Raw genomic sequence first — 17326 nt, 5'->3', positions numbered from 1 at the left:
TTGTTGGCAAATGGGAGATACAAGATAAAGAACAGATTCATGGTGGAAGGAAAAAGAGAAAGCAAATTCAATTTTGAAAATATTGAAACACAGAAGCTTGTGGGAAATATAGGTGACTATATCTTCAAAGGTAGTTGAGAATTATAATAAAGAATTCAAAGCAGCAGACAGTTAGAGGTGTAAGCTAATAGCTGAAAGCAAGACTGCAAAAGAGAAAATATGTAACACGAAGAAAGTTCTTGTATGTCACTCTAAACAGCTCCATCATTTAAGGAACTGCAGAGGCGTGCGACTTTATTATCTCTTTCTACCTCCATAGTTATAGCTCTGTGCTAAAATATATTTGGGAAGACAAACCCTAATGCTGAGATTTTTAAATATACTTAGTGCTGGGAGAAGATCGATTGTTACTGAAATCTACTAGCCTCTTGTAGCACAAGACCCAGAAAGCTCCCTTGGCATTATGCTGAGAACAAATCAGGCAAATGACAGGAAAATATGATGAGATTTCATTTACTTTATCAGAAACTGCTGGATTTGTTATTTTAAGTAAGGTCTCCAAGTTATTTAAGAGATGAGGTCTTTCAACCAGTGATGAATTTTTTAAAAATCAATTATTCATTTTATAAATAAGCACTTTGGGAAATATGTGGAAGATTTAGGGAAAAACCAGGACCTGGAGTCGGTTTAATCAAGGAAAATGACCAATACAGCTTTTGAAATACATAAGACATAGTTGCACTTTATCTAGATTAATTTAGTACAAGGTTCCCCCTGGTGTTCAAAAGTAGATGTAGCAACCCAGATCCAAATCTTTGCATTCCTGTTTCATATAATAATCTGTGTTTTTCAATAGCTTCTGGACTCTTTCAGGAAAGGAAATCTGCTCATTTTATTCTCCTATTATTTTCCCTATACAGTATTAATAGTTATATCGTATACATCAATAGTTTAGTTTTATTTGTTTGTGATCAGTGTTTGTTTTCCTTACCATCCATTCCATTTATATTTCTGGATACTGCTCGAAAGGAATAGACACTATTTAAGAAGGCAAGGAAGAGAAGGAAATTTGCATCCACTTTGTGGCTACCATGCACAAGGCACTGTCTTCCTTCCTTCCTCCCTCTCTCCCCAGTGGCAACATGTGTAATGGGAACGCACCGTTCTAGGTGCTGGGGTACAACGGTGAACAAGATGAAAAATCCTTGCTATCGTGGCACTTAGATTCTGGTGGCAAAGACAGACAATAAACAAACTTTTAAAATAAAAACATAAAGAATACCCGGCAGTGATAAGTGCTACAGGTGCCAAAGAGACACAAGGTAGTCAGGGACACCCTCTCTGAGGAGAAACCTGAATGAAGTGAGAAGTGAGCCAAGAGGATATCTGGAGGTTCGACATTCTGGCCAAGAGAATAGCTGGTATAAAGTCTCTGGCATATTCCAGAAGCCTCGGGGAGGCGAGTGGCTGAGCACAGTGACCACAGAGTGAGGTAGGAGAGGGTTGATAACAGGAGAAAGATGTGATCCAACTTCCATGTTAGAACGATCACTCTGGCTACCGTGTGAAAAGCAGGTTATATGGGGGGCAAAGGTGAAAGCAGGGAGACCAGCTGGGCGAGAAGAGACGACAGCAGCTTAGACACTGCTGGGAGGGAGAGAAGTTAGGAGAAGGAGCTGCACTGAGATATGTTTGCTAAAGATATTTGCTGAAGGATGAGGTGTGGGATGTGAGAGAAAGGAAGGACTAAAGGATGATTCCAAGGTGACACAACTGGGTGACCGGAGATGGAGAGCAGTGGAAAAGGGGGAAATCAAGAGTTTAACTTGGGATGTCTTCAATTATTACAGAAGAACTCGAAACACTATTCACTAAGTATTAGGCACAGTTTAGAGACTACAAAAAAGAGAGAATCAGATATATAAAATCAAAGCAAGTGTGTGGACAGTCCCTCTGTCTCCAAAGGCCATGGCCTTTCCACTCTCCAAGGCTCTGTCCGGATGCCATCCGGCCACGGGGCTGGGTGCACCTCTGAGACACACTATGGTCTTACAGGACAACCCAACCCAAATCACTCTAGTCCCCTTCAGAAATATGGCCTCATCTTTCCTCATTAGAATTATCCATGATAATTGACACTTTCCTTGATACTTTGAAGCCTTACCTATATTTTTTTAGGGAAGGTAGGTGAATACAGGGTTAAGATCATGGGCTCTGGAGAAGGACTCCTGGGTTCCAACTCTACTTCTGCTAGCTATGAGATCTGCATGCTTTTCCTACTCTTATTTTATGAAATTATAAAATCTGATCAGCGAAATGGTAGTTTTACACCCAAATAGTTTGTGAAATATTACCAGGACACATTGTTACAAGGAAGCGTTCTTCTCAAAGTCTGAGAGTAACTTTGGGCTCACACTCATCATGCCCTGAATAGAAAACAGCAACCTAATCTATTACCTCAGACCATCAGCCACATGTAGTGCGATCCTGTGTTGCAGCGTTCTGGTGAGACTGGCTTTGTCTTGTTGAAGCAGGCGATCCAGGGAACCCTTGGAGGCTAACTCCATCACCAACATTCGAGGACGAACCCCCGCTGCCAGCAAAGATATTAAGCTGGGATGGTGGAGGTGGCAAAGCACCACCAGCTCCTGCAAAGTCAAAAATCATTTCAGAGTCATAGACAATCAGCTTTTACCCAAGTGTCTCCTTCCTTAAGTCCATCAACACTTGGAGCACAGTTTTCCCTGAGTGACTGGGTTATAGCAAACTTGCCATTTCTTCTTTGAGCTTTTTTATATTTTCCACATTTTCAGAGTTAAACCACTGGTTTTGCAACCATATTCTGAAATAAAATTTTAAGTTCTCTTTTTCCGTTTGCTCTGCTTTATCAGAACATTTAATGCTGGGACAGGACACATATTGTGGCACACTAATAGGTCATGTCAGTCTTACCTACTGAATCCTCCTTAGCCACAGAATCCTTCTCAGCCCAGCATCCTGAGCAGCCACTACCAATCAACTGCACTTTGAGGCATGTGAGGTACAACCTGCCTATTATCTCTGGTTTAATGACTAGAGAGCTTTCTGGAGAGAAATGTCTAAGCCTAAAGAAATATATGGCATTGCCCCTGCCTGAAAACTCTCTAATGACTTCCTGTCACTTTTATTGGGTTAGCCAAAAAGTTCGTTTGGGTTTTTCCATAAGATGTTACAGAAAAACCCAAACGAACTTTTTGGCCAACCCAATAGATTAAGATCCCATGCACTTACACAGCCTTCGTGGCCTGACCTGATCTGCCTTAGCCCGTCTTTCAAACCTCATCTCCTTTCTCTCTCTTCCTTATTCACCACCCTTCTGCCACATTGGTGTTCATTAAATCCCCAGCATTGCACACACCCAGCTCCTTCCTTCCAGCCACAGAGTCTTTGTCCTTGCTGATCCCTCTGCCTAGAAATCCCTCCACCCTTCACACAGCTAAAGGTTTCTTGCCATTCAGATCTTAGCTCAAAACTCTTAGTTCCTCAAAGTGACCTGCCTTGGACCACCCTTACTAAAGAAAGCAATCACCAGGTGCAACAACCTCTCTCTAATCCAAGAAGTTAGCTGGGACAGAGAGGTCTCCAATCTGATTCCTAGGCCACATCATGTGAGACTTTACAACCTCTTTCATGATACTGTTGTTTTGAATTCCATACACGTTATTCTGTATATCACTCTACTCTGAAACTGTATTTAGTTGAAATTTATAGCTTATGTGGTATTAAACTGATTCATGTTTTAAACTATGATTTCTGCAAAAGCTCTGCTTCTTAACAACCAGCTTCAAAGATAAGGAGTATCAGTGCCAACTGCATTTATCAGGAAACTGATGTGTGAAGAATTCTGCAAGCTGAAGAATAAAGGCTCAACGCCCTGAGAGGGGATTTTTCAAGAACAGGAGCTTCAGACTGCAATCATACTTCCTTAGTAGATAAAAATCTTTCTTTCTTCTATGTCTGATTAGCTCAGTTGGCTAAAACTGATGAGAACAAGTCAAGTTAGCTTTGTTTTCTTTCATAAACACAGACAGGAGCCTAATCCAAATTTCCTATCCTAGAAAAACAGCTCACTGATTGCAAAGAGAAAGGAACAAAAAGAGTGTAACACATCAGCCCCGATTCATGACCACAGGTAGAATGACCCTTAAAATGCAGCACTGAACACTGAAGTGTTTTCCTTTCTTTTTCTTTTTTTTTAAAGAGGCATATTACACACACTCTATTGTTTCTATTTCTTCTACCATTTCCTTGGTTCACCTAGCTGCCCATACACTAATCAGTCCCATAAACCTTTCTAGTGTTCTGATTTCCAACAAGGTTCCCTGAGCACATTACATAAAATTTGAAACATGTTGAAGACTAATGATCAAGACTGAAAAATCAATTAATACAACAAACTGCCTACAGACAGAAAGAGATTGTGCTCAGATTTGGTTCATTGACTTACAAAATATTATATACAAAATATTTATTAGCTTATTCCTAGAGCTACAGTGTAATTTTTGGTACTAATAATCAAAATTACTCCAGGATATTTTACACAGACATGAAATTATTTTCATTATTCAGAGTAACTAATATATTGCAACTGTATTTTTTTTGTTTACATAAGTTATTTAGATTCAGATTCAGGCACAATTTTTTTTTAATAAATCAAGAAAAAAATAAGAATGAATAGATTCAAAAATATGGCTGAGTTCTGGTGTAAGACTGCAGAATCCACATGGATTTATCTCTCCTCTCACCCTGTCTCTCTCACTCATCCCTACTGTTAGGAAAGACTCAGAAAAAAGAAATAAATCCCCACCAGTATTCAAAACAAGAGAGGGTACTGGAGTGACCACTCTTGGTTATGCATTCAATCAACTTTCACTCTTCCTAACAGTACTGACTTTTGCTGAGGTATCCAACCCTCAGCCAAGCAGCCCATGAACTTTAAGGGGAACTGACCCCAATCTCAGCTTTAGGGAAAGGTGGGGATATTTTAAATAATACCTTGCTCATTATCACAGTGATTGGTTCAGTAACACAGGCCTAAGCCAATCAGCAACAGTACTGCCCTGAACATTGGTGCTTGCTGAGAAAAGAACATGTGACTTAACTGAGGCCAAGAGAAGTTTTTAAATAGACTACTGTTGTATGGATTTTGGTTCCTTTAAATTACAAAAATGCAAAAAAGGTACCCTCTTTTCTTCTGTACTTGTAAAGCCTGGAACAAGAATTCTCAGAATACTGTCTTTGTTTTTCAACAGGAGAAACCTATTTCACTCCATAAAGAAAGGACAAAAGTAGGATTTCATAACTAAACTCAAGTAAACTTTGGGGGAAAATACGGTAATTACAAATGCATGCAAAACAAGAGTTCCAGGAGATTAACAATGTATGATTTAACATAATAATATTGTTGCATTTCTTACTTGTCTTAACAGTCTAAGTGATGTATGTTTATTAAAAATCTTCACAGCCACTTCTTCTCCTTCATAAGCTGCTCGATAAACAGATCCAAAACCGCCGTCACCTTTTGAAAAGAAAGTACAAAGCACTTAGGTTAATCTGTGCAAGCAGAAAAACTCAATAAATTGTATCTTTTGCAATTATATCTGCTTCAAAGAGAAATATGACCCACTAGTTACACTGAATCAAGTCTCCTTTAATGCTTTCTCTTCCTTCTTCTACTCCATGAACTAAGATGGAGTTTCAGGGGGAAACGAAGGCTATAGTAACAGTTAAGTATTGGATTCAAAATAGGATTGGGCAAATAGAAGAAGGAAAAGAGAAGGAAAGCAAGTGGAGGGGGAAGGGAGACAAGAAGAGATGGAGACTTAAATAATAGACATATCCTGTTCTGATTCCCTTCAATCTGAACAACTACTGACAACAAAGAAAAAATTTAATGAACAGAGAAAAGAAATACACTCTAGGGAAACAAAAAATTTCAGGTGGGAGTAGTAGAGATTTCTAATTATTTAAAGCCCTTCCCTATTTCATAATCACTGCCATATTAAATTGGAGTATGGGCTGTTGTACCCTTCAAGTAACTAAGAGCAAAAATAAGGTTAAGGACTGCTATTGTGTACTTGTGACACAAAGGTGTGAAAAAATTGACAAATAATACCACTGAAGTATCTTCTATTGTGGCTCTCTGGAAAAATAGTCCCTCAAAGAGGAAATGTACCCCCTCCCATAACTCTTCAGATAGAAAAACAAAACCCCATATATGTGTATTTTAAAATATTCAGTTGACCCTTGCACAACACACAACATGGGGTTAGGAATGCAGCCCTGAGTGCAGTGGAAAATCTGCACACTGCTGTCTCTGCCTCAAAAACAAAAGAACTGAAAAGTGTCCCACCCGAGGAAAGGAAGCTGAAACAGTTTGGATACAATCAGGGCTCAAACCCTAGTTCTTTTGATTTCACACACTATAATCTCTAATTGAACACAAACTTTTCCCTACACTTAGTTAAAGATCTATAAGATAAAAATACAGGTACTGTATTTATTGAAAAAAAATTGCAGATAAGTGGACCCATACTGTTCTAATCTGTGTTGTTCAAGGGTCAACTGTATTTACAAAAACAAGTCTGCTAGTACTCACAAATCTATTAATATGTGTCATATTAGTCACTGCCTAATAGTAACTGCTATCTGGGAAGGAAAGGGTTAACTGAAGCCCTAAAATTCACTCCTGTCGGACAAAGAAAACGCCGAACACGGAGGGAGATGAACGACCTCCCCCAGATCATCCCAGCATAAAGATACCAGGGTGTTTCTGATTGTAAAATGTTTTTAGAAGGATTTATCTGATTTGTTTAGATCAGTGGCTCTCAACCAGGGTGACGTTGTTCCCTGTCTCCAGCCCCCACCTTTGACAGTGTTTGGAGACATTTTTGATTGTCAAATCTGAGACGGGGTGTGAGGAGATACTACTGACATCTAGTGGGTAGCGGCCAAGGATGCTGCTAAACACACTGCAATGCACAGGACACCCCTCATAACGAAGAATTATCCAGTCCCAAACTGCATCAGTGCAGAGGTTGAGAAACCCTGATCTAGATTGCTTTTTGTACAATAAATAAACATGGAATTTATGAGTTTATGGGAAATGGGGCTAGAGAATGGGGAGTACTCTTATAAACATTTTCCTATCTGCATAGTTAAAGAATATAAAACACAGGTGCTTCTGAAGGTGGTCAAAAGGTACAAACTTCCAGTTATAAGGTAAATAAATACTAGGGGTGTAGTGTACAACATGATAACTACAGTTAACACTGCTATAGGTTATGTACGAAAGTGGTTAAGAGAGTAAATCCTGAGAGTTCTTATCACAAGAAGAAAAATACGTTTTTCTTTTCCCTTTATTTTTTATATATATGCAATTATGGATGTCAACTAAAGCTACTGTGGTAATCGTTTCACCATACATGTAAGTCAAGTCATTATGCTGTACACCTTGAACTTATACAGTGCTATATGTCAATTACACCTCAATAAAACTGGTGGAAAAACACAGGTGCTTCAAAAATGAACTTTTTGAACATCTCTACATAACATTGCTCAAAACTTGTCCATTAATCTGAAACACAACTTAGTGCACTAAAAGGGTATATTTGGGGGAGCTGTATCTGATGGCTTCAGACTCTTTCAGAGAAAGAAAATAGTATGTCTGGTACTTGCCTGTATCTTTCAAATCACAAGTCAAGTTTGGTGTTGGTTAAGATCTAAGATTCAGTGTTAACAATTCAGCATTTTGCCTTAGCCTACTATTACTAATATATTCACTCCCAGAGTGCAAAGGCATTTAAAATCATTCAAAATTTCCCAATCAATGTAAAGAATAAAGGTACAAAGGAGTTTATTTACCTCTACATGTCATATCCCAAATTTTGGACATTGTTTGTTAATAATATTAATATCCTGACACATCGTCTAGTCATTCTCTCTGTGGAAATTTAATTAAAATAAAATGTATACACACATAACAACAAATACTCCACAAAGTAAAGTCAGAATTGTCTTCAAATACTTTACATTAAATCAACGGAATACTCTCCATAGCTCCCAAGCACTCTCAGGAATGTTTAGAACTTGAGTATATCACCAATTTAATGCTTCTGAATTTTTAATCTCAAATTGGCTTTTTGTGAATATTTTAATGATAATTTATGATTGTCATACTTAGCAACAAAATTGCTACAATGACTACATAGAGGTGTTCTTCCTTTACTTATTCTTTTTGCGACTGAAAAATGGCTGCATTACTCAATTGAAAACTTCCTAAATGCCTTCCCTATCACTGACAATTAAAGCAAATGCAAGGACATATTTCATAAATATGTGTGCTTCCATGGTGGTCCTATCCTCAATTCAACCCAGCCTACAAAAGCTTTGGGTTTTTTTTTTAGCCGTGTCGTGCCAATGCGGGATCTTAGTTCCCTGGCCAGGGAATCAAATCTGCGCCCCCTGCAGTGGAAGTGCAGAAACTTAACCACTGGACCGCCAGGGAAGTCCCAACATGATATTACTTTAAAATATATTATCCCAAAGGAAAAACATTACAAAAAATATATGAAGACACTAAAAACTATGACAATATAATTATATGTAAATATTTTCTAGATTATAAATAAAAGCTGCACCCTAATTTTTATTCTCAAACCAACAAAAATAGTTACCTAAAAGAAACTCTGGAGCTTGTTCAAATTCCAATTCATCATTATTCAACATAATATTTCTAGGCAGGTCAGCCAAAATCAAGTCAGGAGCAATCTGAGATATTGGAATGGTGAGCCTTGGTTGATCTGGATTCACTAGGAGGTCTCCTGAGAAGTACATAAAACATTTTTTTTTTAAAGACAAACTTTTAAGGTTGTACATAAGTTTGTCCTTTTGATTTACAGAAATAATCACATACTTTCTATGATTTCTAATCACTCTTTTAGGTTTTCTTACCAATCTTATTTTTCTCTAGAAACTCTGAGAAAGTTTTAAAAGTTGAATTAATACCTATCTACTAGGAATTTTAAATACTCATTCCTAGGTTCACTCACTAGAAAGTAGAATTCAGAACTGCCTTAGACTATTGATACATGACTAGGAAATTATATATTCTTTACTTTTACAACATTCTTGGAGCACTTAGCCTATGGTTAACGTTGCTAAGTTACTTCCACGTATCATTTATTTTAATACTCATAACAATTCTATGATGTAGTTTTGGTCAGTATTCTTATTTCACAGATGAGGTTATGTTGCTCAATAGCCAGTATTCAAACTCTCAAACCAACATTTTTTCTGAATCTAGAGTATAAGATCTTACTGGTTAATAAATATATTTTTCTGAACTGTCACTACAATTGAATGTAGTATCCTCTAACTCATCCCTTATGGATAAGAATAATTTTTACATTTATTTCAAACCTCACTTCACAAATATTGAAAGGATCACTTAAAAACATTTGTAAGTTGTGTCAACACATACCTTCTTCTGCTTTCTTCATCAAGTTGTCAAGTAAGATTTTCTGATGTTCTTCACCATCATTAAAACTATATAATGCCCACTTCTTCAACAGAGTTTCTCCTTCACCACAAATATCAATCTCCAGTAACCCTGGAAACCACTCTTCCATGAGAGAGTCAATGTGGTCCACAACTTGGCCCAAAAGAATACAGCCTACATAATCCAAAGAAGACTTCATCAACACCCTAGCTGAACCTTATTCTGTCACAAAACTGGAAAGAACCTTATTCTGTCACAAAACTATAAAGTTTTTTTTTAAAGTTTAGATTTCTTTAGTAGTACAATTCAAAGTTTTTAACTAATTTCCTTACCTTTTCTACAAGAAGGAACTGTAATTTTTAAGAAACTCTCTGGGTGATTATCTAAGACTTCAGATCCTACCAAGCAATAAGCTTCAGGAGACCAATTCAAGTAGATGCCTTGTCGCCAATACATTCTGTTTGGGCGAAGTGCTCGTTCTGAAAGAAGTTTAAATGAACCCACGTATAGCCATTAATTATTAGCGGCTCCATAAATTAAAGGGGAAAAAGTCGCTGCACACACCACAAATGACAGTAAGAGAGATATATTTGTTTTGAAGGAAAGTACTGGAGTCGTTAATGATATGAGTCCCCATCCATATCTATTAAATATAATATTAAATATTTTATCCTCAATTTTGGAATGAAATAAATAAAATGCCCAGTATACAACCTAAGATAGATTTCAGGTTCATGGTGTTAAGTAGTTTAGTATGTGTAACAGATGAAGAAAGAGAATCATAAATAAGTTCCCATAACTTTTAAAAAGAGGTTGGTGGTCATGCTAAAACCAACACTTTGTTGTGATGTAACTTTCTATATGTCGATTAACTGCAAGCAACATAAAGCTCCACCTCCATAAAGCTGATTTTTAAGCACATAAAAAATTATATTTTCCCTTTGGAGCACTAAGATCTCTCTTTCTTCCAGGAGGAAGAGCTAGCATTATCAACACCCATTTTTATCCTTTTTGGTAAACCCCTCAGGGATTGTGCAGCAGAATAGAGCTATTATAGTCCCTACACAGAATGGTCTGAATGGTCAGGAACTGTTACACTGTTAAATAAAACTCCCTGACTGCAGTGGTGGCCATTCCTAGTTTTTCTTTGCGTGCACATGCGTGTGGGTGTATGTTTGTGTGTATGTGTAGGTTGGGTGGGTGTGTTTAAACTAATGACGCTTACTAATTTCACCTTTTAAAATTGCTACTTCAGGCTTCCGTGGTGGTGCAGTGGTTGAGAGTCCGCCTGCCAATGCAGGGGACACGGGTTCGAGCCCTGGTCTGGGAAGATCCCACATGCCGCGGAGCAACTGGGCCCGTGAGTCACAACTACTGAGCCTGCGCGTCTAGAGCCTATGCTCTGCAACAAGAGAGGCCGCGATAGTGAGAGGCCCGCGCACCGCGATGAAGAGTGGCCCCCGCTTGCCGCAACTAGAGAAAGCCCTCGCACAGAAACGAAGACCCAACACAGCCAAAAATAAATAAATTAATTAAAAATAAATAAATAAATAAAATTGCTACTTCTAGTCTGCTTTGGCTTGCAAAGCGAGATAGTCATAGGCATTGTAAATGTGTCTAAAATAAGTACACGTGGACTTTGAGGAATTTTCTTAACAAACGGCATGAACTTATTTGAGTGTATGTCTTTATATTGGCCACTCTGAGGTCTTCTGAGCTTATTTTCTGATTTTCAGCTGCCTTACAAACAAGTAAACTCTGGGAAAATGACATATTAATTTTAATATGCTTTCCTCCTAACTTCTCTAAATATTAATTCTTCATTTAATACATACCTCTTCCTGAAAGCATGTAAGGTGAAATTTCAAGTAATCGATTGATTAATCTTGACCAAAAGCCCATTGGAAAATAAGGCATTTCATACAGTCGAATGATAATTTCAGAGTTCTCACAATGGGGAAGCTCTATTACCGGCCTGTGGTCCGACAAACTAAAGATAAAAGGACACTGTCATTATACAGCTTCATAAAATACCCAATCATGTTGACCAAAGTGCTTTACTACTTGAAATCAATGAATTGAAGATAAATATTCTAAGCAATTGCATTTTTTATAACATTCTTTTGCTACATGCTCTTCCAACTCAAAATTTAATGGTTAATTAATTCAAATGCATGCTCAGATGTAGATGCATGAAATTTTTTCAATAATCTTATTTATACTATAAATAAATTATTACAGTTCATTATGCATAGACAAGTAAAGGGATTATGTAAAACTTGAAAAAAATTCATGTCCTAGAAAAGAGTGTATATCTATTTTTAGAATTAGTTACCATCCATCAACCAATGCAATTTGCACTTTTCAATGTCATATTACTTTATAACATTTCCCAGGTGCTTAAAAAGGAGTAAGAATTTCTACAGTACAGGGCTATAACTTAGGCCTCCATTGTGTTGCCCATATCCTCTGAAAATTCACAGCCATAAATTATTTTAAGACTATGTTGAAAACTCATTATATCCCCAGAATCTGCCTAATATAATAACTCTTCCAGTACCATGTAAGGACACACACACACACACACATACACACTTATCTCCACTATTAACCTTTATTAAATAAATTAGGCAGTGCTAAATCAAATAGTAATTATATACATAAAATCAGTCATTTACTTTATCTTTAAATGTCAAATGTAGTGTTTTCATTAAAAGAAAATGTTATACTTCAGTACAAAGTTTGCACAAGAAGAAAAAAATTAGTACATTTATCACAGACCAAAGTTACTTTGACTACTAAAACAATATAATATATGGTGAATTTCCATAGGGTAATTAAATTTTAAGTTTTGGCTTACCTGCTTGGAACCAGCAAATATTCTTCTCCTGTTGGCAAGGCAATCTGGAATTTTTCTAAGAGTTTAAAGTACTGTGACATGTAGTTCTTTGGAAATCTCTTTTTCTTTGAAAGAAATTTTTCCACATCTCTACGTGAAATAATTCCCTTAGGATGTTTTGGACAGCCCTCCACTTTCACTGTCAAAATCTGAAAGATTTAAACTTATACATATCACTAAAATTTATTTTCTGGAAAGTTTTGTATTTAAAACATTTCCTTTGCTCAGTAAAAATGATTAAAACAATTTTAATGTTGTCAAGTACAACACAGGACCTAATTTCTCTAGCTAGCAGCCAGGTAGCCTAGAAGCCCAGTGGGGCATGTACTCCCTACACACACAAAAAAAATTTATTAAATTAAGGGAGTTAATTCAGATAAGAAATTCTGGAGATCCTCTGAAACCAATGAACCACAAGCCTTCCCCAACTCCAATTAACACATCAATCCAGTACCCCACATCCTTGTTAGTCTCATCAATAGTATATTCCTAGGGAAATTATCTTCCAGACTGTGTTATCACTACAGGTTTGCAATAGAAATGTTACTTTACATTTATATAATAGGAGATGGTTTCCATCAGCGAGAAGAGAGGTAGCTTAGCACATTTCAGTGATTCTCAAACAAAGTAAGTAACCACTGAATTTCGCTGGACTCCACTCAGTCTGGATCAGTAGGTCTGAGATGAGGCTTGAGAATCTGCTTTTTTAACAAGAAACTCTGATGATTCTAATGTGGAGACCATACTTTGAGCTTTGATCATCATCATAACAATTAAAAATATAAGTTCAGAAGAACTCAGGCTCAAATCCAGGCTCTACTGCCAATTGTGTCACCTTGGGAAAGATATTTAATTTCTTTACCCACAGTTTCCCTCTCTGTAACATAAGATAATAAAAGTGACTGTCTCTTAGATTGCCATGAGAACAAAATAAGATACACATAAAACATGCAAAATACATACAACAATTTTTAGCAAATAGCAAGCCCTCAAATGTTAGCCATTATTATCTACATGTTCCTATTCATTTTACTTGGCCAAATTAATTTTAAAAAGAGATTTGTGCTTAATTTTCTTTAGTAGATCTATAATTTTTAAGGGATACTTAAATAGGAACAAACATTATTTACATTATCATGTAGCTGGGTAAAATACTGGACTGTAAAATCTGTAGGCCCAAGGACTTGTCTCACTCAACACTATATTTCTATTTTGTACGTATACCGTCATTGAATCAATGAATGCATGACTGATTGAACATAATGATATCTAATGCAGTGTATAATGGGTCATTAAATAATAAAAACTATAATTTGGGACTTCCTCCATATTGTATAGTTTATAGCCCAAACTGCTCTTACAACTTAGGTAGTGAAGAAAACTGCTGTTTTAGTGTTTTTTAAGTTGCTAAGACCTGTCTGACAAACTCACTCTCTACCCCCAGCCATACTTTATATTTTCTTTGTAGCATTCTGTACCACCTAACATGTTAAGGATTCATGTTTTGGTTATTTCCTCCCATTTGAACGTCAACTCCATGAATGCAGGAAACTTGTTTTGTCTACTGCTATAGCCCCAGCACCAGAACAATATCTGGAACATCATTAGGTGCTGAATAAATACTGTTGAATTCGTGAACTGGGGGAAAATAAAGTTTGGAGCATTTTATCCTAGGGTTAGGTTCATAGGCACTGGAGTCAAACTGCTTGGTTTGAAATCGTAACTCTAATTCTCCCTGAATATGTAACTTTGGATAAATTATTTAACCTCTCTGTCCATCCATTTCTTCATCTTCAAGAATGGGCACTAATAAAGTACCCTTTAAAAGAGTTGTTCTGAGAATTAAATGAGATAATCTTTGAAAAGCATATGAGTAACCTCTCATATGTCAGCCATTATTGTATACTTATTCTAATTTATTTTACTTAGACAAACTGATTTTATTTTATTTTATTTTATTTTATTTATTTATTTTTTTTTTTTGCAGGCAGGAAAACCTTTTATTTTAAACCACAAATAGTCAGCAGGTGGCCACAACTATCCATGTTTCATTAAAATCACATAAAACCTAGGTACAAAAGCACCACTGATTATTGCTCTAGAAAAACTGCATGAAAAAATTCAAATACACAGAGTAAAAACACCACAGTATGCTCAGGACTAAATTTTTAGAGCAAGTGCATGGAACGGTGAATCAATTTTACAGACAGCTTCCAATATTAAATTGGTATTTATTTTACTCAAGGATGATGGGAATTTCCAAAAATCATGACTATGAGAAGGTAAAATGTCCATCCTTATATATTTTTGTATGCCAACTAGTTGAGTCCTAAAAAATTAGCATTTACAAAATACTCGGTAAAAATAGCTTTTAAAAGTTGTCCCAACAGGTACATAAAATCAACTCCGATTTTCATGACAATTCATTCTCCCTCGTTTACAGATTCAGTTTTCTGTGCCTTCCTTTCCAGCTTCTTGCTTTTCCTCCTTCTTCCCTTTAGCACCTTTGTTAACCTTTGTTGCCAGTTCTTTCGCAGTAGGGCTAATGTGAGGATCTATGCATAGGATAAGGGCCTTAGCAGATGTTTTTCTTGGTTTAGATTCAGGTTTTGGAGGAGCAGGTTTCGCTGACAACCTGGCAGACCATCTGGTGGGCTCCTGTTTAGTTACTTTGGATCCATCCTTGCCCTCTGGATTCTCTGGAGACTTTCTCTTCGGCATAATGACTACGTTGGTGCAGCTAAAAAGTAAAGCAACGGGCTGGAACTGCTGGCACCGCCGCTGGATGCTGCCCCTGCCGCAGCTGTTCACGTGCAGGGCTCAGCGTAGCCCGGCCTCCGACAAACTGATTTTAAAATAGAAGTTTGTGCTTGATTTTTCTAGTAGATCTATGCTGCACTACCACTATTTGTAGCAGATAGTTTCCAACGATGGACACATTAATTTTTTCTCTCCCTACATATGTGGGCTGCTTAATCCTTCAAGATATAGAATCCATCCATTTCCCTGAACAAGACTTGTGGTTGCTCTGCTCACTAGAATGTGGCAGAGCTGACATTTTACCAGTTCTAGGCCTGGCCTTTAAGAGGTGTAGGCATATATGAGAGACCACATGGAGGAGTACCAACACACCAAAAATGTGAGTGTAGCCTTCTTGGACTCTCCAGCCCAGCTCAATGAGGAAGCCAAGTGAACGACCCCTGCCAATATGCCATGCGGAGCAGAACCGTTTGGCTGAACCCAGCCAACCCACAGAATAGTGAGAAACAATAAGCTGTTGATGTTTTACTCCAAGTTTACTTGTGTACGCTAGGTTTTGGGGTATTTTGTTATATAGCAATAAAAAACTGAAACCTTATCTTGATTTTATCACCGTTAAAAGACCTCTTATTATTCCTTCAGCCTGGTAACTTCTAAGGCTAACTTATGCCCTTGTGCAAGGAAAGAAAATTTTCCAAATTTCTCACACAACTTTTTAATCAAGATTAAATGGCCATGCAAGTTTTATAATACTCTACCAATAAGTCCCTTTCATATCTCTTTTATCATATAGTTTAATGAATTTTGCAAATTTCTCTGTGTGTTGATGGAAACTTCTTTAATAAGTTTAGTTACCTAACAGCTCTGGGCACAAAGAGGGTGGTTGGGCTCATTAGAGCTTCTGCACCATAAAATTATTTCTTCCCTTGCCTTGATGACTCATGGAGGTGAATAACCCTATTTATTTTTGCTGGTTTGGTGTCAGGCAGGTCATTCTGTCTTCACTTGATTACTTATGGTTTTCATTCTCTTTAAACCTTAATAAAAATGACATATTTCAGTATATCGCATAAATAAAAATGATGGCATTTATCTTTTACATTAAGAAATTTTACTGACCCTTTAGATCTATCTTTCAAAATAACTTGAGCTGTTCAAATTCTTGACTTAATTTTCAATTAAATTAACATGTTTATAGTATAACTAATAGTATAACTATGCTAATGAGAACTTTCATGGAGTTTCAACTTAATTACTCCATAGTATCTTCAGGGATTTTATTGCATCATGACGGAAATTTGCTTCTGTTAAAAGATAGTGATTCTGATGGAAACCACCTTGTTATTCTATTGAATAAGATGTACCCACTCTAATATTATCTACATGTGTGCAACTTTAAATAGTCCCAATTCACATGGAAACACATCACTTTTTGGTGCAACTTTAGCCTTTTCTTGACTATACAGAGTTCAGTTATTTTCTGATAGAGTGTGCCACCTAACAACAAATCTTCAGGGTATAATTAAAACTCCCTTTTCTACACAGAGTGCATATACCTACACATATTGTTTTATTTAGCTCCATACCTGGCACACTTTCCAAAACTACATGAATACATCTTTACAGTTTTGAAGATTTTTTTTTCATTTCCTGAAATAATAAGTCTTTAATTACCAAATAGGTCAAATATAAACTTTTGCTAAAATTTACTATTCACTTATACTGAACTAGGGAGGCAATGTTGAAGATAATATTGTTATTATCCTTATTTTACAAGTGAAGAAACAAAAGCTTAAAACATTAAGAAATGTCAAAGTTAGTAAGGATTTAGGAGAGATCTGAACGCAGGTCATGCTGACTCTAGAGCTTGTGCTCTTCACCACTATACCTTCCTGGCTCCATTCTCATTAGGTAGATGAGTAAAATCACACTTTCCATGGCATACGTGCAGAAGGATGAAAATCTACTTTAAAAATATCTACCAGAATAGTAATAACTGTCCCATTACAATTAATTGCCAATTGCAATGTTTCAATACATTCTCAAGTTCTGTGGTATAGGATTTAGCCACAAATGAGTTCCCTCTTTAAAATATCTTTCTTATTCTTCCTTAGATGAAATTTAGGAAC

At 36.7% G+C, this 17326-nt stretch overlaps 1 protein-coding gene and 1 pseudogene across 2 annotated transcripts in view; both read right to left on the bottom strand.

The window, feature by feature from the left end:
- Positions 1–17326, bottom strand: part of LRRK2 (leucine rich repeat kinase 2) — a 140704-nt gene that overhangs the window by 24313 nt on the left and 99065 nt on the right. For both annotated transcript variants that reach the window (XM_068560232.1, XM_068560231.1), the window contains exons 34-40: positions 12399–12586; positions 11374–11528; positions 9871–10017; positions 9521–9712; positions 8715–8861; positions 5457–5557; positions 2458–2648 (exon numbers count right to left, since the gene is read on the bottom strand). In XM_068560232.1, the coding sequence (XP_068416333.1) occupies positions 2458–2648; positions 5457–5557; positions 8715–8861; positions 9521–9712; positions 9871–10017; positions 11374–11528; positions 12399–12586 (1121 nt within the window). The remainder of the gene's footprint in view (positions 1–2457; positions 2649–5456; positions 5558–8714; positions 8862–9520; positions 9713–9870; positions 10018–11373; positions 11529–12398; positions 12587–17326) is intronic.
- Positions 14755–15257, bottom strand: LOC137774847 (high mobility group nucleosome-binding domain-containing protein 3 pseudogene; annotated as a pseudogene).

This window comes from Eschrichtius robustus, chromosome 13, assembly GCF_028021215.1.
Source record: "Eschrichtius robustus isolate mEscRob2 chromosome 13, mEscRob2.pri, whole genome shotgun sequence".
Classification (NCBI taxonomy): Eukaryota; Metazoa; Chordata; class Mammalia; order Artiodactyla; family Eschrichtiidae; genus Eschrichtius; species Eschrichtius robustus.
This window is presented reverse-complemented; position numbering and strand designations above follow the sequence as displayed.